The sequence below is a fragment of the Amblyomma americanum genome, chromosome 2 (assembly GCF_052857255.1).
Source record: "Amblyomma americanum isolate KBUSLIRL-KWMA chromosome 2, ASM5285725v1, whole genome shotgun sequence".
NCBI classification, from domain to species: domain Eukaryota; kingdom Metazoa; phylum Arthropoda; class Arachnida; order Ixodida; family Ixodidae; genus Amblyomma; species Amblyomma americanum.
The window spans coordinates 151,945,327-151,966,916 of record NC_135498.1 but is presented as its reverse complement, the minus strand read 5'-3'; the positions used below and the strand labels follow the sequence as shown (position 1 = coordinate 151,966,916).

The following is a 21,590-nucleotide window of genomic DNA, read 5'->3' as shown; positions in this document are numbered from 1 at the left end:
TCAGTGGATCCCAGGGCACTTTGGCATTACTTCAAATTCGATGGCCGATTTCCTAGCGAAATCAGCCATCAATGGCCCTGTTGCTCATGTCGTTCCAAACCTCACCCTTCTGACCACGTCCCGTTCTAAACGTTACCAAATACGCCATTACCTGAGCCATGAGCCCATCCTTGGTACAGCGGATTTCGAACATTTGAAATTTCCATGGAACATACGTTCCTGCGCATCAAGACAATGTGAGGCTTCCATGACGCTGTTGCGCTGTAGGATTCCTCGCCTTAATCTATATTTACGCCGTTCTGGGTTCACGCCGTCGAATCTATGTGCGTCATGCGGGGACGTTGAAACGATAGATCATTTCATCCTCTGCCGCCCGCGGTTTGCACGGCAGAGAATTCAGTTTTTGGAAAATCCTCTCGCTCAATTAGGGCTACCGTTTACTCTTCCCGCCCTCCTCTTCTTCGGTGCAACCGTCAAAAGGCATGCCATTTGGCAGGTGTGTCAGCTTCTTCATAAGTATATCATTGAAACCGGGAGATTTTTGTGTTAACTTCTCGATGCTTTTTCTTTCCTCTCAAAATTATTTTCTTTCTGATTAATTCTTAAAGTTTAGTTATTCTACTCGCGTCGCTTTGTTTCCTTGATCTCCTCAAGCTCTCTCAAAATTTCTGATTTTCTTTTTCCCTCAGAGTCCTCTCAATTTATAAGCCGCTTGAGATAAACCTGGATGAGATTTTCCCTGTTTGAATCTGCACCAAACCCTGGCCAATCCGCCACCTTGGGTATGTGCCATCGTATTTGAGGCAACAACAACAACGACTACAACTTTATTTTTGACCCTCTGGACAGCGATTCCGAAGAGGCAGGCGTCAGGCCCGACGCAGTTCAGGTTCTGCCAGCGGACGCCGAGCGTATAGGCAACGTCAACTGGTAAGCAGTGTTGTCGTGCTATTTTGCTGCTCGTCTAAGGGATCTTTGTTTTCGTCCCAACTGCAGTGCCCGATCTCATTGCCATTATGTCAGTCACTGCCAGTCAAACATCGCGAAGGACAAAGAAACGAGGCCACTAAGACGTGCAACCCCGCATTTTGTAGCTCGGTCGTTGCTGTTTGCGTAAACAATGCGTATATATTTGGTCGCGAGCACCCATTACGCTGTTTGGATGCCCTTTCTCCCTGAACTATTTGCACGTGTTAATTCTCCCACATGTATAGTGCCGTAGAGTCTGCGCGATTGAGGGGTATAACTCTGCCGCTCCAGCAAGTCATTCGCACACCTCTATCTTGCGCTTGTCGCATGCTTCGTGGAGAGCGTGCGCTAATTCGAGAACTCGCAAAAACGCGGCCTGTGCATGCACAAAGCGGTCTTTCCGAAATTGCCTTCGGCTGCAGACGCGACGGCTTGCAAGTGCAGTTTTTCGTGCTGCAGTAGTAGTAGTAATAATAATAACGAAGTTTATCTTAGGTGTGAATGCGGCTGCTGTCGCGCCATGGACACCGTGCTCGAATCTGTGTGCTGCCGTAAAAACCCTGAAGTAGCTGCCCACATCCCCGAGTGTGCGCAGTACATCACCAGCAGCAACATGTTTGTACAGGGGTGTCTTAACATCTACGCACTGCAACTTGAATGTTTGGCGCTACTGGACGACAGATCGGCCCTCGTCAACGCATCAGAGATCCACAGGTAACTGGATGTTGCATGTTCGATCATATATGCTAGAGGCACTTGCGATATTATCATGCTCCACTCCTGTATCAGTTTCAACGATTGCATCTGTGTCTCTTGAAATAAACTCCGCACTTGTCTTGATCTTCAATCCTAGCTTCGCCACCATTTCGCTTGCAGCCACCTTCGTATGAACTAAGTTTTAAAGTTTCAGCACAGTTGTCGAAATTATAGCAATCCTGACAGCAAAGCTGTAAGCAGTTCATGCAAATAAAGCTCCCTACATAATAACGCTAAATACTCTCTTATTCTGTCTCTACACCTAGCCTGGCACCTCAGTTGCTGGCACTTGCCACTGATATTGAACAACTAATGAAAAAACTGACTCAGGGTTCTGTGACTAACTTTTTTTTTTGCACATCACCATCATAACGCAGCGACTATTTTTTGCTGTCGTTACAGGTACACGGCGTACGGACAGTTTGTGCGCTGGATTTGGCGTCGCCTTGGGAGGAGGAATCGCAGAGTTCTGCCAAACTGTGTCGTGGGAGAAATCAGAAATGCTTTCCCAGCACAGCTATACTGTGGGTTTCGCTACCCGGTGTCAGAAATGAGCTGTGCCCACTGAAGGTAACAATGTGTACAGTCGTTTATTTCACATCAAAATGCAAAGCAGAATAATGGACTCCAGGTAAAACAAAAAGGAAGTGTACATTAGTCTGAATTATTACAAGAGATATTTCGGAAAAATGTGTACTTTGTATAGATACACATATACATACTTTGGGCTGGGCTAGCTACACATACAACATATGCATGAAATGCTGCCTTCAACAAAACAACCGCCGAAATTCACACCACATAACAGGGTTTGTACCTGCGATAGAATATCACATTGCTCTGTAATCACTATGAATGAACACACGCATTTTCACACGCAACAGTAGAATGGCAGGACAGCTATACCTATATTCGCTCCCACGCATAGAGTGACCCCGGGCGAGCCAGTTTGTACCAAGCATATGCAGGTACAATGACAGACATCGCTATACAATGGACTTCCTCAGTTGTGCACATTTTTGCAAATTACTGACAAGTGCATAAAGCCCATATACTGCATCAGGCAATGCCCTTCTCTTTGAAGCTATGTCAGGGTGTCTTAGAATGCGCAGCTACAAAAAGGAAGTTAACGAAGATCACACATGTGCTGTGTGTGGTAAACTATACTCTCGTCATCTTGAGTGGAGCCCTCAGTGCAGAACCCCATGTGCCTCCGCGTTCCTGCATGCGTGCCTGCCAGAGCAGCTGTCGCTTGTCTTGCGGGTTCGTGCCGGCCAGAGCGGTCTCAAGAAGCTCTCAGTCCATGGCCCCGTTTACCACCGCTATTTTGTCCGCACGCTCGATGAGCCGGCGTTGGTCGGTCGGCCCCGTGCTTGACAGGGTATCTTCCCAAGAGGAAGGGCCGGGTGGGACGCCGCCGGGTGGTGCTTTGCATTCCCAAACGTAATCGTTCGGTGTTTTTGGCAGCTCGGGCATTTGCCCGGGTAGAGGGTGGGGAACAACAAGTGTTTGTGATATAGGTTAGGATACGTGTGAGTCTGAAGTTGACGCCATGCCACAGCCATCGGCATTGGTCAAAGTTCGGTGTGGTGGCGGCAGCGTTCTTCCTTGTGTACGGTAATATTCTGTGATGTGTGTGAAAGTGTGCAGAGCCACGGAGGCGCCCTCATCCGCTTCCGTCGACAGCGACCGGGCGGTTGCTTCTCGGGCGAGCGCGTGGGCGCTTTCGTTGCCGAGAAGGGAGTCGTGAGCGGTCCAAACAATGCGCACGGTGGGGAATATATGGAGATTTATTAGTGATAGTGCACGCGCAGCCTGCAAAGATAAAGTTCCCTTCGAGAAGGCTCGGCACTCAGCCTGTGAGTCTATTGTGTATGTCGGACTGGCGTGGTGTTCGTGAAGTGTGGCAATGTGGTCGTATGGAAGCGAGTGCTACCGCTATAGCGGTTTCCTCGGCCGGCGTGCTCGAGCTCATGCTTCGAACAGAGCCCATAACCTGAATTGAGCCAGTGACATTTGTAACCGCTAGTCCCATCTGTGCCGGGCACAGATAAGACGTTTTGGCTAGAACCATATTGCCTAGTATTGCCGCATGAGTGCCTTGACTCTGGCTGTCATACGGCCGGCGTGGAGCTCCGGGTGCATGTTCTTCGGGACTGGCGCAACTCTGTTCTTAGCTGTGAAGGGGGGGGGGGGGGGGTGGCGTGGTACCTCTGCCGCAACGGAGTGGTCGGGTGTCCGGGGAGCTATAGTCGGCGCAGAACGGTCCGGCCTATTCTCGTGTCTCGAAGACGCGTGAGGTGGCCGTGTTGTGTAAGCCCAGTTGGAGCAAGCGGGGTGTCGAGGTGTACGGGGGAAGTATGAGAGCTGTCTTGACCGCCGATCGTGGGAGGACATTCAGCCGATTCAGCTCGGTTCGACTCGATCTTTGATAAGGGTCGTGAAGTAACACGGCTGAGTAGCAAAGACGGCACGATTCGCATGGTGTCACTTTCCTTGAGAACCCTCAGTCTGTTGGAGTTGCGGCGGATTAAGTGTGCCACTTGCGCAAATTGCTTCTGGAGCAACTGTAGAGTGAAGGTCGCTCGGCCGTTAGATTGTTGGTACAGGCCCAGCACCCGCAGTCTTATCCGTATTGCTAATGACATTTCCCTCCTTCTCATCTTAAAACACACATCTGGTTTTTACCTATGCCTAATTTCCTCTTTACCGCTTTTAGGCTACCTCCGTTCTTTAGAGCATGCTCGATTCGCTCCATATTAAACTTCCTTATATCGGCTACCTCCCCTTGCAATTATTTATTAACTTCGATATCTCTGCTAGTTATATTCTGTCTGTAGGGTTAAAGGCCCTCATGCTTTGGCGTTTCTTAATCAGATCTTTCGTCTCCTGAGATAGCTTGCCGGTATCCTGTCGCACCGTCCTACCGCCTCCTTCTACTGCGCACTCCGTAATGAAATCAGTAATCGTATCGTTAATTACACGAACATTAAGATCGCCTTCCTCAGTTAAAGCTGAATACCTGTTCTGCAGCGATATCTTGAATTCCTCTTTTTTCCCTCTTTTTTGCTAACTTGTTAATGGACTTAGTCTTCACTAGCTTCTTCCGTTCCCTCTTCAAGCCTAAGCTAATTCGAGACCTTAATTACCATTCTGTGGTCGCTACAGCGCACCTTCCCGACGAAGTCCACATCCTGAACGAAGCCAGGCTAGCGCGTAATATGAAATCGATTTCATCCTAGTCAAAAATAACCAATGGGTCCAGTTAGGCATACCATTGGTTCCAATTGGAACCAGTTGGACACAACTGGTCAGCCAGTAGGGCTGATGAATCCAACTGGGTAGTTCGTTTGGTTTCTTTAGTTCCAGTAGGGCATTCCAATTGGTTCTGCGTTTCCAACTGGACTACCCAACTGGTCCCTGAGGTTCGAATTGGTTTCGGAACTCCCAGTTTCATCGCCAAAGTGGAAACTCTTGAAACCAATTGGTACCCACAAATGAAACCCAGAAAACCAAATGGAAGCAGATCTCCCGACTGGAAGCTTCAGTTGGTTCCAACTGGGCAATCCAATTGGGAAATCGAAGGAGAAGTCAATGATGGCCTTCATTCTTCATATATATTTAGCTGGTTATAAAACAGAACACCAGACTAATTAGGTTCTTGTAAAAGAGGTATTAGCAGCTTAATCTCTTGAATTGTCTTCATCATTTCTACTATCACCGCGGGCGTTCTTAATCAGATAACTTCGCTTAATGGCCAACTACCACTGGCTCCAACTAGACATAGTCTCATGTGTGGAGTATTTAAGTGACTGCAAAAGTGTGTTCTGTGGGTATATGTTGAGAACATATGATGCTCTACAGTCTCTTGCTCTATGTGCGTAATGCATGCTTGTTGGTCCCGCTTGATTTTCATAACAGCGTGTATTTATAAATTCAGTTCTCTTGTAGAAATGTTGGCAGAAGTCTCACAGCAGTCGTAGAAGAAAGGCCACTTCGTTCGGAATTCTAATTTTTTTTCTGACCAGTTCAAACCATTTAAGTCGAATAGGTATGTATGCCAGTTTAGTTCATTTGGTGGACAATTAGGTCTGGTTGGGTTACCAATTATTTCTAATTGGAAGCACCAGTGGGCATCAATTGGTTGAGCCCAATGGGTGGCAAAACCCAATTGGTTTTCGACCAATTGGTTTCAACTGGAAATTTCCCAAATGGACCCATTGTTCTTTTTTTTTTACTGGGACCACTGGGGCTCTTCCAGGTCCACTCTCTTCCAGGTCCACTTCCTGTTCTCTCGTTTGCGAAGGTATTCATGATCCTTAAGAAGGTATTCATGATCCTTAAATTATTTCTATCTGATAACATGTTCGTTGATCACATCGCTGAAATATATAAACGGCATTTTCCGCTTAAGCAACTGAAACTTGGTAGGAAAATACGCAAGCCTTGGATCACGCCAGAGCTCATTAAAAAGATCAATGAGAAGAATACTATGTACCATCAGTTTATAAAAACTAAAAATCCCCCAAAACTTAAGGAGTTTAAGATATACCGAAATCAGCTAAATAAAGAAATAAAGTTAAGCAGACAAAACTATTTTCATGCGAAACTTGACGCCTGCTCTCGTAAGCCTGATCTTTTGTGGAAAAAGTTGAACAGTGTTTTAATTCGCAGTAACTCGTCCCCAAAAACAGATAAACTTAAAATCGGTGAAGTCGAGATATCCGGTTGCGCCCTGGCAAACTTATTTAATAACTATTTTGTGCAGTGTGGTGATTATTTTCCAGTGTCTGAATTTTCAAGATTCATGCCCCCTAGTAACCAATCTACTTTCTTTCTTGAGGCCGTTAGCGAAGAACAAGTTCGGTCTGTTTTTATGTCTCTTCAAAACAGCTCTAGTTGTGACGTTGAAGGTATGCAAATTCGACCGCTTAAACATATTATGGATCTTATCGCACCGACTCTTACCCATATATTTAATCTTTGTTTTTCAAGTGCCGTTTTCCCACAAAGAATGCAGGTGGCTAAGGTTACGGTATTGTTCAAGAAAGGTGATCGAAATGACATCAAGAATTATCCCCTATCTCAGTGTTGCCAATATTTTCAAAGGGTTTAGAAAAGATTATTCATGAGCGCCTTTCAATTTTTTTTCAGAAATATGACCTTTTAACCCCAGCTCAATTTGGATTTAGAAATCATAGGTCCACGGAACTAGCCTTGATAGAACAAAAAGAGTTTATTTTATCACAGTTTTCAAGTAAGATGGTTGTACTGGGCCTGTACATTGATTTCACGAAAGCATTTGACTGCATTGTTCATTCCATTTTACTCAAAAAACTTGAATTGTATGGAGTGCGTGGCCATTGCTGGAATCTTATAAAATGTTACCTTGGCTATCGGCGGCAGTATGTTCAAATAGGTGAGCACTGTTCCGACCAAAAACCGATTGCAAGAGGAGTGCCTCAAGGCAGCATTCTTGGACCTTTTCTTTTTAATATCTACATAAATGATCTGGTAAATACATGCGCTGAAGCCAAATATATATTGTACGCCGACGATGCCAGCATATTTTTTTCCGCTACAGACTGTGAGCAAATCAGCTATATAGTAAACTCCGCCCTTGTAAAACTTCTGGAATGGTCTGTAGCAAATCAGTTAGAAGTTAACACCAACAAAACTAAGGCTGTGCTATTTAGACCGAAATCAAAGCAGGTAAATATGAACGTAGATCTTATCTATGGCACCAGAAAAATAGAAATAGTAAGTAGTATTAAAATTCTTGGGGTCACGTTTTCGCAAAGTATGCTGTGGGATATTCATGTAGATTCTGTTTGCACTAAATTGTCAAGTGTCGTTGGTATTTTATCCAGGTGTAGGTCTATATTACCTTTCAGCGTAAAAAAGCTGATATATAATTCTCTTGTTTACTCTCACCTCTCTTACTGCTTTTTGGTATGGGGATCTACCACAGTAACAAACTTAACAAAGGTGTACGTCCTACAAAAAAAGATAATTAGGCTTATTTTTGATGTCCCCTACAATTCTCATACACATGCTCTGTTCATTAAAGCAGATATAATGCCTGTCTGGAAATTGTTTAGCTATAGACTAATTGTTGCCTTTAAGTACGAATTAAAAGAAAATCGAAATTTCTTTCGCAACCTAGCCAAGCTAGAAATAAAGCCTACATCCTACACTATACGTCAGTCTGAATACTGGAAGGTGGTCACTCCCCGTGCTAACTATTCTATGGGTACACTATCGTACATTTTGCCTAAACTTCTTAATGATCTGAATAAATGTGGAATTGATTTAGGTCGCACTACAGTTCGTGAACTGCGCCACGTGATATGTCATGTTTTTGAACAATTCTAATTTTGATTTCCTTGTAATACATTAAATCGAATCAATTTTGCGTTTCTGCATGTTTGTATTCCTGTATGTTTCATGTATGCTCCTGTACTGCCTTGTAGAGGGGACCGTGGGCTCTAGTCAAGCTGTTCAGCAGCTTTTACCCACGGCCCCTCCATCGTTTTGATGGAAATAAAGCTATTATTATTATTATTATTATAACTCTCCTCTGCTATTCCTAGAACCTATCCCGTGGTCGCCTACCGCTTAGTCGCCAGCCTGCTTCTTGCCCACTTTCGCATTAAAGTCGCCCATCAGTACAGTGTACTGTGATTTTGCTTTGTTAACTGCCGATTCCACGTCTTCATATAAGCTTTCAACGATCTGGTCATCATGGCTGGATGTAGGCGCGTAGGCCTGCCCCACCTTCAGCTTGTACCTCCTATTGAGCCTAATTACGATAGCTGCCACCCTCTCGTTACTACTATAAAACTCCTCTACGTTGCCAGGTCCATCATGATTAATGAGGAATCCAACACCTAGTTCCCGTCTATCCGCTAATCCGCGATAGCACAGTATGTGTCCTTCCTTTAGTACTGTATACGCCTCACCTGTCCTAACTTCACTAAGCCCTATGACATCCCATTTAATGCCCGCTAGTTCCTCGAACAGCACTGCTAGGCTAGCCTCACTATATAAGGTTCTAGTGTTAAATGTTACCAGGTTCAGATTCCAATGGCGGCCTGCACCCTCCGCTGCGTCAGAGGTCTGACCGCCGCCTTGGTCAGTTCCTCCGCAGCCGCTGGAGACTGAAGGCCAAGGGTTAATTGGTTTGTTCATAGAAGATTGTGGCCAAGTACTACACCGGGGTGGCCAAGTTCAGTTCTGGTGAGGGAGTGCGTTGTCGGTGCTGGTCACTGAGATCAGGCCGCACCCCAATCCAGGTTATGCAATTCCATCGACACGCGGAGTTTTCATTTTTTTTTCAGAGACCCGGTGCAGAATTTTGTGATCAGATAGTTTATATAACCGGGGAGTTGTACACAAATCTATACAGTAGCAAATGTAATCAGAACGTTAAGGAGAGACAGTAGCGCACAACAATGCGTCATCCCGCCAGTGACGAAAGAGGAAGTAAAGAAAGCCTTAGGAGCAATGCAAAAGGGAAAAGCTGCTGGTGAGGATCGGGTAACAGCAGATCTGTTGAAGGATGGAGGGGAGATTGTGCTAGAAAAACTAGCCACCCTGCATACGCAACGCCTTATGACCTCGACCGGTCCAGAAGCTTGGAAGAACGCAAACATTATCTTAATTCACAAGAAAAGAGACGCCAAGGACTTGAAAAATTACACACCTATCAGCTTAATGTCCGTTGCCTATGCAAGGTATTTACTAAGGTAATAAGCTAATAGAGTACGGGCAACCTTAGACTTTAATAAACAAGATGATCAGGCAGGCTTTCGTAAAAGATATTCCACAATAGATCATATTTACACTACCAATCAGGTGATAGAGAAATGCGCAGAATATAACCAACCCCTACAGTATATAGCCTGCATTGATTACGAGAAAGCATTTGACACAGTGGAAACCTCATCAGTCATACAGGCATTGCGGGATCAGGGTGTAGAAGAGCCTGAAGTCAACATACTGGAAGACATATACAGGAACTGCACAGCCTCCACAGTCCTCCATAAAATCAGCAATAAAATTCCAATAAGGAAGGGCGTCAGGCAGGGCGACACGATCTCGCCAATGCTATTCACCGCTTTAGTACAGGAAGTATTCCGAGGCCTGAATTGGGAACAATTAGGGGTAAGAGTTCATAGAGAATACCTAAATAATCTGCGATTTGCTGATGACGTTGCCTTGCTTAGTCACTCAGGCGATTAACTGTAAACCATGATCAATGAGTTAGATAGGCAGAGCAGACCGGTGGGCCTAAAATAATATGCAGAAAACCAAAGTAGTGTTCAACAGTCTAGCAAGGGAACAGCGGTTCACAATTGGCAGCTAGGTGTTGGAAGTCGTAAAGGAATACATCTCCTTAGGGCAGGTAGTGACCGCTGATGCGGATCACAAGAGGGAAATGACTAGAAGAATAAGAATAGTGTGTAGCGCATATGCCAGGTTCTCTCAGATCATGAACGGCAGTTTACCAATATCCCTGAAGAGAAAACTATATAACAGCCGTACCTTACCAGTACTCACCTACGGCGCAGACACGTGCAGGCTAACGAAAAGGGTTCAGCTTAAGTTAAGGACAATGCAGCGAGCCATGGAATGAAAAATGATAGCTGTAACATTAAGAGAGCGGAAGCGGGCAGAGTGGATGAGGGATCAAACGCGGGCTAATGACATCCTAGTCGAAATGAAGAGGAAGAAATGGGCTTTGAAAAAATTGAAAGTTGGTTGTTAGGGAAAGGAAATGGCGCAGTATCTGTCTCACATCTCGGCGGACACCTGAACTGCGGCGTAAGGGAAGGGATACAGGAGGGACTGAGCGAAGAAAGAAAGAAAAATGAAGAAAGAAAGAAGGAAAGAAAGAAAGAAAAATGAAGAAAGAAAGAAAGAAAGAAAGAAAGAAAGAAAGAAAGGAAGAAAGAGGTGCCGCAGTTGAGAGCTTCGGAATAATTTCGATCGAAACGTGGCCGCCGCGGTCGGGTTCGAACCGAGGTACATCCGGCTCAGTAGCCGAGCGCCTAACCACTGAGCCGCCGTGGCGGGTGATGGGCTTGTACAGGGCATGTAACGCAAAGGCAAGATAACCACTGGTCCTTAAAGTGGCTGTGAAAGGGGGTCTCAACAAAGAGGCGATGTGCTTAGGATGCTAAAAGACGCCGCTTCGAAAATATCGTCCAGCAAGAATTTTTTGGATACGCTTAGTAGAAGCTGAGTTATCTGTAGTCAAAATTTGAATTTCCGCGTCTTCGCGCGTTTCAACCCCTCGTCACTGTTCGCACGCTGAAATCTCGGCGCTCCTCGGCCGGCCCCTCGCACTCCTCCCTACGCCGGCTGCCGACGTGCGCGAACTAATGCTACCAGTCCGCTGCTGACGTAACGAACGCGTATGCCGACGTAACGAGCGCGGATTCAGGCGAAAGCGCAGCACCGCAGGTCGCCGCTAGGCGCGGAAGCGGGCGGTTTAAAAAATTGTATTGTAAATTATCGGGTAGTTTTTGACGTCTTGTACGTGAGATGAACGCTCGTTGGCCTGTACTCTATATAATGCATGCATTTCATAGCCAACCTCAAACACCCTTTTCAGGGACCTTTTAAGGGTAACGGAGCGGATTCCAAGAGAAGGCAAGCGCGTAGCAGGGGGCGGCAGAAGGTTAAGTGTGCGGATGAGATTAAGAAATCTGCAGGCATATGGTGGGCCCAGCTAGCAATTAAAGGACAGGGTTAACTGGAGAGAAATGGGAGAGGCCTTTTCCCTGCAGTGGGCGTAGTTAGGCGGCTGATGATCATGATGATGACCAGCAGTCTGCCTGCTCTAGGGATGGGAGTGTCTTCGAGGTGGTGGTCGATATCGGGGTCGACTAGCTGGGTCCTCGAGCGCGCGCGGATAACGAGCAGTTCCGACTTCTCAGGTGCCCGCTCCCAGTCGCATAGTTTTGCGTCACCATGGAATATGGCTTGCAATAAGGTATTTGTCGGGGCTAGTCGGTACATGGTTCAAACTGAAAGCACAGATCACGAAGGACGGGGCTAAGAAAGGGACAAACAAAGCGCTTACTTACGACAAAAAGCTTTATTGCTCGCACGCAATAAATAGGCGAAAAGAAGCACAATCAACAGATAGAACAGCATCAGTGATGATTGTCAAAAAAGTTAGGTTCGCTAAGTGTAGGGTGCGATTGTGTGCTTTTGTCGTGTTTTTTACAAACATCACTGATGCTGTTCTATATGTTGATTGTACTCCTTTTCGCCTATTTATTGCGTGCGAGCAATAAAGCCTTTTAGTCGTAAGTCAGCGCTGTGTTCGTCTCTTTCTTAGTCCCGTCCTTGGTGCGCTGTGCCTTCAGTTCGAATTATGGCTTCTTGAAGTCTATCTTGGATGTGGCCGTCCGAGCCTGTCGTCATCCATATCGCGTGTCGTCGGCGTAAAGGGCACGGTGCACATCGGGAATTCTAGAGAGCAGCGGTGGAATGCCAGCCATCGCAACGTTCACAGCACCGAGCCCTGCGGAGTGCCCCGACCTGTGAGGCGGATTGGTTCGGAGCGCACCTCTCCGATGCCCAGGGTAGCGGTTCGATCTGAGGCCCTCACGTACTCGTAAGTGCGCTGGACACAGTGTGACCTCGCAAGGGCCGCCAAGATGGCATAATGCGACATGTTTTCGAAGGCGCCCTTCAGGTATAAGGCCAGCACAGCACGGGCCTGGGTCCTATCTGGATGGTCGCTTCCTCTTTCAGCTGAAGGTGCACGTCTTGGGTAGAGAGATGTGGTCGGAACCCGAAAATAGTGTCAGGGGAGAAGACGTTAGGGTCTAAGTGTGTGTGGAGCCGGTTGAGCACGATGTGTACCATCAATTTTCCAACGCACGACGTCAGGGGGATGGACGAAGTTTCTGGAGGGCTATCGAAACGAAACAGGCCGCTCTTTCAGCGATTGCACCAGTGGCGCCATCTCGTTGGTTGACCCTGGAGTTCGCCAAAGGAGATGTTCCTTTGCGGCAGGTTCGAAAACTCCTCAACAACTGCTTTGTTAGTGGTCACAGACAGATTAGTTTGGCCAAAACTGCGCCAGGTTTGAAGTCATTCGTGGCACAACATCTTCAAATCTCCCATAAAACACTCCCCCACTTCCTTTGACGAATCTCCACGGCCGATAAACGACATGGCGCCCCCAGTGCAATCGCTGAGGAAGCGGCCTGCTTCGTTTCGTTCTCGCCGTCGACGATCAGAATATCGCATTTTTTTTCTTATCCCCTTCAGGCGCGAATTAAGAAATAAGTAGAAAAAAATTTAATTTCATTTCAGCATGTTTCTATAAGTCACTGCAACACATTGCAATCGACAAAATAGATTTTATTGCAAATCGGAAAAAATTAGTTCGCGTGCACAATTGTGCACAGAGCGCCCCAATGGCAGTTTTCCAGGTTTTGGTTTTGGTCAATGTTTAACAGTGAAAAATGGATTCTCTTGGCACATTTGCGGTTACAAGGCACATTTTGTAATAGGTTTGAGGCCTACATTACAGAATTTCACATTCTATTATGAAATTCATAAAAGCAGTCTTTTGCTGAAGACAAACAAAGAAAAACATCGCCCTTGCGGCAGCAGATTCGGGATCTCGAGCTGCATCCATCATTCCTGCAGCGTTGTGCAAAGTGAGTAGACATGTGCCTTGGCCAGTGGTTGATGCCATCATACCTGGTGGAGTTTGTGGGCATTGGGCTACAGTTATGTGCCTTCCGAGAAGTACTTCGAGGCGCAGCGTTGCTCGGCCGGCCGCTCGCTTTTGTTCGCCTCGATGAGACTGCGGGCTACATCCGTCTCAAAGGCCATGACGTCTTTTATGTCCTTCTTGGGGATTCCTTCATTGGCATTCCGAACATACTCTATCCATCCATTGCAAATAGCAAATGTCACAAAATGTGAGATAGCACGGACGGGCCACTTCCTTGTCTTGGCTTTCAGGGGATACAAGGACATTAAAAAATATAATTTGTCCACGCCCCCCATGAAGCTGTCATATTTAGCAATGATTTCAGGGCAATCAATTTCAATGTGCTGCTTCCGTGAGTCGCTCCACCTTTTCACCTTTGACATCATCCCAATGCCGACAGTAGTCGACACCATGTTCACCGGCCCATTATCGTGCCACCTGACAATGACAATGTCCTCTTCTTCGCTTATTTTTCGGTCGTAGCTGCCTCGCCCAATTCGCTTCAGATCCTTATCACTTTTTAAAGGGCATCCGAGGAGTCGGTTCGATCGGATGGTTCCAGTGGCTAAAATTCCAACCTCCTTTAGTTCCCGGAAGAGAGGCACAGATGAAAAATAGTTGTCCATGTACACTTTCATGTTGTGCCCATGTGGAAGATGCTGTACAAGCCGCATGACAACAGAACCCCCAAAACCAAGATGGGAATGGTTCTCACTTATGCCTGTGCCCTTCCCCTGGTAAAGCTCCAAATCGTGCGCCAAGCCATCAGCACTGCAGCGAACGAAGATTTTGACACCCTCCGGGTTTGGCTTCCCTTTGATAAATTGCTTCGCGGCAACCCTTCCGGTGAATGGCATTATCTGCTCGTCGATACTTTGAACGGGCGACGGGTGAAGGTCAAGACACCGGGTTTGTGCTGCTTTGATTATTGGCCTCACTTTCCAAAACTTGTCTGTTGTAGGGTTCCTTGGGCTGTTGACATCAGTGATATGCAGCATGGCCCTGAGTTTGAAAAACCGCTTGGATGACATCATGTCAGCAATTCCAGGAATCCTTGTACCCTCTTGCCAATACATGCGTATCCTGGGAAACTTTAGGACTGCCATCCGCATCATTATTCCGAAGAATACCTTAATTTCATCCGCTGTAGTCTGCAGCTCTATTCCATCTTGCTGTAATGCATAAATGTTTGTGAACTTGGCCAGCTCACTAAATATGTCCTGCGTAAAATACTTGAGAAAGTACTGAAGAGGCTCCAGCAATGAAGTTATAGGCTGCTGACTGAATGTGCAGTCAGTATTTGTAGGAGTAAAATCCTTGGATATCCACTTTACTTCCACTTTCTTTTTTTTGTTTTGGTTTGGGCGGTTGGGGCAGCAGGGGCTCTTCGTCCTCGCTATCCTCACCAAATGTACCTGTTGCTGTCTTTTCACTCTCTTCAGGCTGTAAGAGAGTCTGTTAAAGTAAACAAGAATTAGACGATGAATGTTATTTGCAGAAATGTTAGATAAATAGACACTTACCCCCGAGTGCAGAAATGTAACTTGGCTCGAACTTAACTTCCATCGGTCTCAAGTGAGCTCCATCGTGTTTCATAAACCAAACTCGGCTTGAAGTGCGACTTGCAACCGGCTTGGCTTGATCCTAGTTCGGTCCAACTTCAAGTCGGCTGAGGAGCTTGCTTGAAGCTGACTTCGTTGTATTTTCCAACATGGCCACCTACCGATCGGACGTCGCGCGGAGGGTAGCTGCGTTCGAGTTCGCTTGCCACGCCATGGACGTAGTATTTTCTGAGGCCCATTCGTTGCCGAAGATTCCACGGCCAGCGTTACGAGATCGGGGGAACCCCATGGAGCCCTACGACGACGAGCAGTTCCTCGCCCGCTATCGGTTCTCCAAGAACGCCGTGCGGGAGCTGCTCACCGTGTTGCCCCTGCGTGAAAGTCCCGACAACAGGGGACAGCCTGTTCCTCCGATGCTGCAGCTACTCCTGGCTTTGAGGTTTTATGGGGCCGGTACATTCCAAACCGTCACCGGGGATCTGGTGCGGATTTCGCAGCCCACGGTGTGCCGCGCAGTTGGCAAGGTCACCTTGTTGATTGCCAAGCACCTGCGCCCGATGCTGGTGCAGTTTCCAGCCGTCTCGCAGTTTGAAAAGCTGATGCGGGACTTTTATGAGATCGGTGAATTCCCTGGTGTGACCGGCTGCATAGATTGCACGCATGTCCGCATCAACAGCCCAGGTGGTGCAGATGCGGAAGTCTACCGAAACCGCAAAGGCTATTTCTCCATCAATGTGCAGGTGAGCAATGAAAATTGAAATTCTCTGAACAGTTACCACTGTTCAGCTCATTCGTATTTGTTCGTGTCGTGTACGTGCTGTCATTTTATTTATTTCCCCGCGGTGCTACGAACGTACAGTCACAAGATTACTTGCCCGAAAGACGCGGGTTCGGTCCCGGCCGCGGCGTTCACATTTCGATGGAGGCGAAATGCTGGAGGCCTGTTTACTGTGCGACGTCGTTGCACGCTGAAGAACGCCAGGTGGTAGAAATTTCCGGAGCCTTTCACTACGGCGTCCCACATAGCGAAATGTGTCTCTTCGGAATATGCGATCGAGGCCCAGCATTTTGTTTTAGTACTGCTTTATAATGTAGCTTTGTACTCCATGAAGAGTGTAGCTTCGTTCTCCATGCTCCATGAAGAGTAGCACTACATTCTAGGCGCTATATTACCACGCAATCACTGTGCAAATTCACCGCAAGGAAGGTTAGTTAATGTTTCCAATGACAGTGCATGACAAAGTTGACAGAGCTTGACCACACTTTCGAGCTGTCGCATTAAATCAACGCAGTATTCCTTTATACGTGCAGGTACCAAAAAGCCCACATAAAGACATGGAATGTGGTCGAAAGGACATTCGGTGTCTGGAAGCGCCGCTTCCCTTGTCTGGATATGGGGCTCCAGCACAAGCCGAAACAAGCTGCAGTGATCATCACAGCGTGTGCAGCCCTGCAGAACTTTGCATGTTTGATGAAGGAGCCACAGCCTCTTATTGAAAGCGCTCCCATCCAGGACGCTCCACCGGCTCGCACCAGCACGACAGCAGCGAGGCGGCCAGAGCACCTGCCACCTGTTGATGCTGTCAGTGACAGCTTGTCAGGAATGCAGGCACGACGGGTGCTCATCCAGAAGAGCTTCACATAGGTAAGAAATGCACAGTCCTCAACACTGTCCCATGTATTTTGAATAAAGCATGTTTATAGCGCACTTGCACATGCTACCCGTATCCAGACTTTTGTGCAGGAGCTAAAGAAATGTTAGAGCAATGGGAACGACTAGCAGCAGTTCAAGCGGCGGGACGAAGAGGTCGACGAAGTGTAGCTGGGGATCCTGAGTGACTCCTGAGAGTGTGCTCATCATGACGCTCTCTGATCTACGACCGCAGACCTTCACTGCGAATACACCCCTTTACACTAGAATTTTTTCTCAGGTGGCAGGTCGATGCCTCCATCGGAGTCAGTCTGGTTGCCTACCCTGGTCATTATGTGGCTGGCAACAGCAATGGCTTGCTCACTTTGAGCGCTCACAGTGCATTGAGCTGACCCTCCTCCTGAAAAGAAAAAAGACACCGCACACAGTGAAGCTACTCTTAATTTATAGACAATGCGCCATTAAAATATTTTGTTCATGAAGTGCCACACAAAAGCAACCAAAGGCACACCAATGCATGCAACTGTGTGTTGTTTTCGCTACGTTTTTGTGCCACCCGTCCCAGCAGTGCCAGGATTGAGTAAAGGTAGGTAGCTGTATGTACAGCCTTCCGGATATTCAATAGTACCAAGCAACTCTCAATAGCGCGGCAAGTTTCCTCATGAACATGAAGGTCGCCAGTGTAGACATCGTCTGATCTACGGTGCACCCAATTTGGTTTCGCGGCGCGATAGTATGCGAATGGTACCAACTCCGAGCAAAATCGTTGTCAGTTCACTGCTGGCCTGGCGCGAGCCCTCCGTCCCACTGCACTGCCCGCTCATCATAGTCTTCTATGCAGCAGAAATCGCATGCCTTCGTACTGACTTGAATGTAGCAAACATTCTCTGTAGTTTTTAAAAATTACGGAGGCTGTACAGGATACTGCTTGGGCATTATTTACACGATTAAAGCAGGCTGCATTCATCTGCGTTTGTAAATAAAGCAGAGTACACTGCACCGAAACGTTATTACGTGCCCATTTACGTGTTATCACACTGTTCCTAAAAAACTATGCATTCCAGTCCACGCTGCTTACGCCGACCGAAGTAGAATAATCATGCCCTTATCCATGGCATACAAAGCATGCAGGAACAAACATTTGTAAACGGCCTGCAAGCCGCGCTCACCTGTCTTGTGGCGATCTCTCTTTTTCCTCGAGTCCTCTTCCTTCGACTTTTGTTTAGGTTGGCCCAGCATTTCTTGAGCTGATTGGGGTCACGTCGGGTCACCCCGTGATTGCTGTTAAACAGCCCGGCAATTTCCTTCGAAGTGGCGTTTTTTTTTTTTGCCAACGACGACACATCGTTTTTTTTGCACTCTAATATATGCCGACGCCCGTTAACCAAACACAATAACAATTCTTTTTCCTCGAAAGTGAACTGAGGCGCTGGTCTCCGCTGGGAGCAGGAAAAGCATGGGAAAAACTGGCTATGGCTCAACTACGATTGGCTCAATGTGGAGCACGTTGCCAGCCAAAAACGTCAATCAAGTGGAAGCAGCGGGTAGCACTGAAATGTAGTTTTTATTGTTAGCAATTTTATGCAGGTCACTCACACCTAGTGCCTGTTTATGACTGCTGAACGAGATGCGTTGTTTTATAGGAGCAAAATGGGCATTATTATAATAGATTGTTCAATACTCTCATCCCCAGACGAGCAATGCGCCCTCGCTTTCAAGCACGCGCTTAACTTGACGAAGCAAGTCAGGTTGAGCATCTATGAAACACGAAACCCAACTTGGCCGTTCTGAAGCCGCCTTGGCGCTTCGACTCGACTTGCCGAAGTTGAGTCGAAGCGCGAGCCAAGTTACATTTCTGCATTCGGGGCTTATTCGTCGTAAGAGTTTAAAGACTGCTGCACGAATTTATTACAAAGTGCATATAAAGCGCGTCAAGCAAGATCGCAATCTTCGTAGACCTGGTACTTGGGTGAAGCGCCGCAAAGCAGGTCATATATGAATTCACAGCAGGTGTTGTTGACTCCAAGTTTGCTCTCCGGCACCCAGTAGCTGCATCCCTTCCTTGCATGTAATCGGTTCTTGTAACGACATCTTTAGCGGGTATTGCAAAACAGTAGTCTCTCGGCCGCTATAAAGTTTAGTTGCCGCTCTCGCGTTCTGGAGGGATTGCTTCCCGGCAGTGTGCCGAAAAAACATTCTCCACAGAATCACAGAAAAGAATTCTTGACACAACCGCGTATGTATTCGCGGACAGACTAATGAGTACAGTTGTTTCGCATCTGATGGTAAAGTGTGGTACACATAGTAAGGTACGTATATCATGAATATTATGGCTATATGTTCTTAGTAGACGCAAACTGGCTATAAACGATCGCTATCAGGCACTAAGGTAAGCAGTACAAGTGTTATAGAATCTTCAAGATATGGTATGCCACAGCGGTCATTACGACTCCTGCTCTTCAGTTCATATACTAACGACTTGACACAACTGCTCATAATAAAACAGCGCAAAAGACGACGGACCAGAGAAAGAACACTGCGCTGTTTCATTAGGAATCCTTACCAATCTAGCCCCACTCAACGTTTTGCTGAACTTCTTGTATTTCAAGTCATCGCAGTTTATAACGCAGATTATAAGAACGGTATATATTTGATGCAAAAGGATATTCACTAATTATTTGCATGGTTTCAGCAAAAGGACATTTTTCTGAATAACGAACACACTTCATTTCTATACCCATCCGGCATTAAAGAATCGAAAATTTAACAAAGCTTCTTCAGCAAATGATTCATGCATTACATCTCAGCTAATATATTTAGGCTTACTTTTTAATTAAACATGCTCATGGAAGTTTCACATGGTGCACCGACTACGATTTGTCTCTGCTGTGTTTACACATTAAGGACGATATGTTACGCTTACTGAAGAAAACTCAGTTATAAAGCCCGTGCAGATTCAATAGTTATATGTAGCGTCACAGTGCGTTCATGGGCCTCGCAATATCGAATAAATATATTAGATAAGATAATAGCTAATTTAACACGCAATATTAAATGCGCGACAAGAAGTAACTATCACGATATATCGGAAATAATAGGTTTTTCGTATTCAGTGTGTATGTTGTGTTGCTGTTGGAAACCTTTCTGAGACAAAAAATTTACACGAGATAAGGTAAAGGTCCATAAGGTCCATAAGGATAAGGTAAAGGTCCATAGCAATAAAGGCGGCCGTCAGCGGCCTTAAAGTTGCTTAAAGGAGCAACCTAGTGTTCCTGTATATGCTCCCGCAGGGAGCAGAGTTGCGCGACTGTTTTCCTCGCGCCGCTCTTGACGCCATTCGCCGAGCGGCCGTCACGTGATTCCGCAGACGACGTTCGTTTCATTTTGAAGTGGAAGAGCCGACTTTCCAGGCGCAACGCCGGTTCCTCGCCAGCCCCAGTACCCTCTCGGCTGCCATCGAGATCGGACGCGTCCGGTGCGGTCGGCTGCGGTGTGTTCCCGCCTTTTCCGTGCGCTCCAGTTGTTATATATTTTGATAGTGTGCAGTGGCGGCAGCGTCCAACTATGACGGGGTGCAATGCGCCAAACTGCAAGAACTGTACCGAAAGCGGCAAAGCTTTTTACGCAGTGCCGTCTGGACGGTCAGTCGTACGTCAGCGACTGCGCTGGCTTTTGCGTATGGGACGCGTGAAAGCAGCCCCGAAAGGAACTCGAATATGCGAGGTAAGAGAATAAACAGCACAACTTTACCGTATTTGCATGAATCGTGCACTTAGCCACATAACCTCCATCGTCTCATACCTCCATCCGGCGTTGCAACCATCATTTGGCTATGTGCCTAGTCTGATAAAAATTACAGTTCAATATAAATTATAAATTGTTCAGCAGGCACGCTGAAACTCCATTCGGCGACTCAAGTTTGCCATCAACAAATTATCTTCATTTTTCCTGCAACGCTACAAGTTCCAAATGAAAATGTGAATAAAGGTTCTGTTCCTAACCTGGCTGCACGTGACAGAGCATTTATCATGTGCAGCCGCTGCCAGCCCGTCTGCTTATTCTGCGGCCACCTCCAGCATTTTGCAGAAATGGTTTGTTTTGTGAAATTAAGAATGTTTGACAAGCAAACTGCATGTGAAATTTTGTTCTAGACTGAGTCTACTACACAGAAGTGGGAGGCCAGTCTCTCAGCATGAGAACAAGCTTTGTCTCGGCTTTTCAACTACTTTATTTGTTAAGAATGCCCTTAAGGTTCGACTGACAAGGATGTTAACAGTGGTTGAGAGGGGAACGAAAATAGCATGAAATATTTGAAAAAGCAAAAGGGGATATTCAGATAATTTTTTTTCTTGAGTAAAAGCATAGAGCAGTCCAAAAACAAAGGTATTTCAGAATGCAGTGACGGTACATGTAATTCAAGTAGGTCAAGAGAAAATGCAATAGTGCTTATGGAAAAACGAGCAATTAAAAAACAGCACCAGAAATAGATACCACTTTTCGAGACCTTTGGAAACTCGTATACCACAATTCAGCTGCAGTCACTTAAGGCAGGCTTCTCAAAGTTTTGGATATTAAAGAAGTACGGCACGTGGTGTGTTTGGATTGAAAAGATGACCATGGCATAGGAAAAATGCTGCAAGGCTAGAAGTCAGAGCGACAAATGATACGTATATTTTGTGAAAGATAAGCGCGAGTTTGCGATATCTGTGCCTTTGGTGGGCTAGACTTACTTGCGTGCAAAATGCATAGCTTTAGACTGCCCGCATTCACATCGTATGCAGCGTGGTTTCACAAGCTTCGTGCAACATCGGCGGTCGCAACCCTATAGAATAACGTATTTAAATGTGGTTCTGCAGGGAGATGCATTACCGCACTTCTCTTCATCGCACAACTCACGCAGGTTTTT

The 21,590-nt window shown here is 46.5% G+C and overlaps 1 protein-coding gene across 1 annotated transcript; it reads left to right on the top strand.

Moving 5' to 3' along the window:
• Positions 1-15,581: 15,581 nt before the first annotated feature.
• LOC144119175 (uncharacterized) lies at positions 15,582-16,596 on the top strand. Its single transcript, XM_077651868.1, has 2 exons — positions 15,582-15,773; positions 16,345-16,596. The coding sequence occupies exons 1-2, from the start codon at positions 15,591-15,593 to the stop codon at positions 16,528-16,530; spliced, it is 369 nt and encodes a 122-aa protein (XP_077507994.1). The 5' UTR covers positions 15,582-15,590; the 3' UTR covers positions 16,531-16,596.
• Positions 16,597-21,590: the final 4,994 nt, after the last annotated feature.

Coding starts and splice junctions, on each gene's coding strand:
- LOC144119175 (XM_077651868.1), top strand. CDS start 15,591: ATGCTGGTGCAGTTTCCAGCCGTCTCGCAGTTTGAAAAGCTGATGCGG. Junction 15,774..16,344: donor ATTTCTCCATCAATGTGCAG/GTGAGCAATGAA, acceptor TTATACGTGCAG/GTACCAAAAAGCCCACATAA.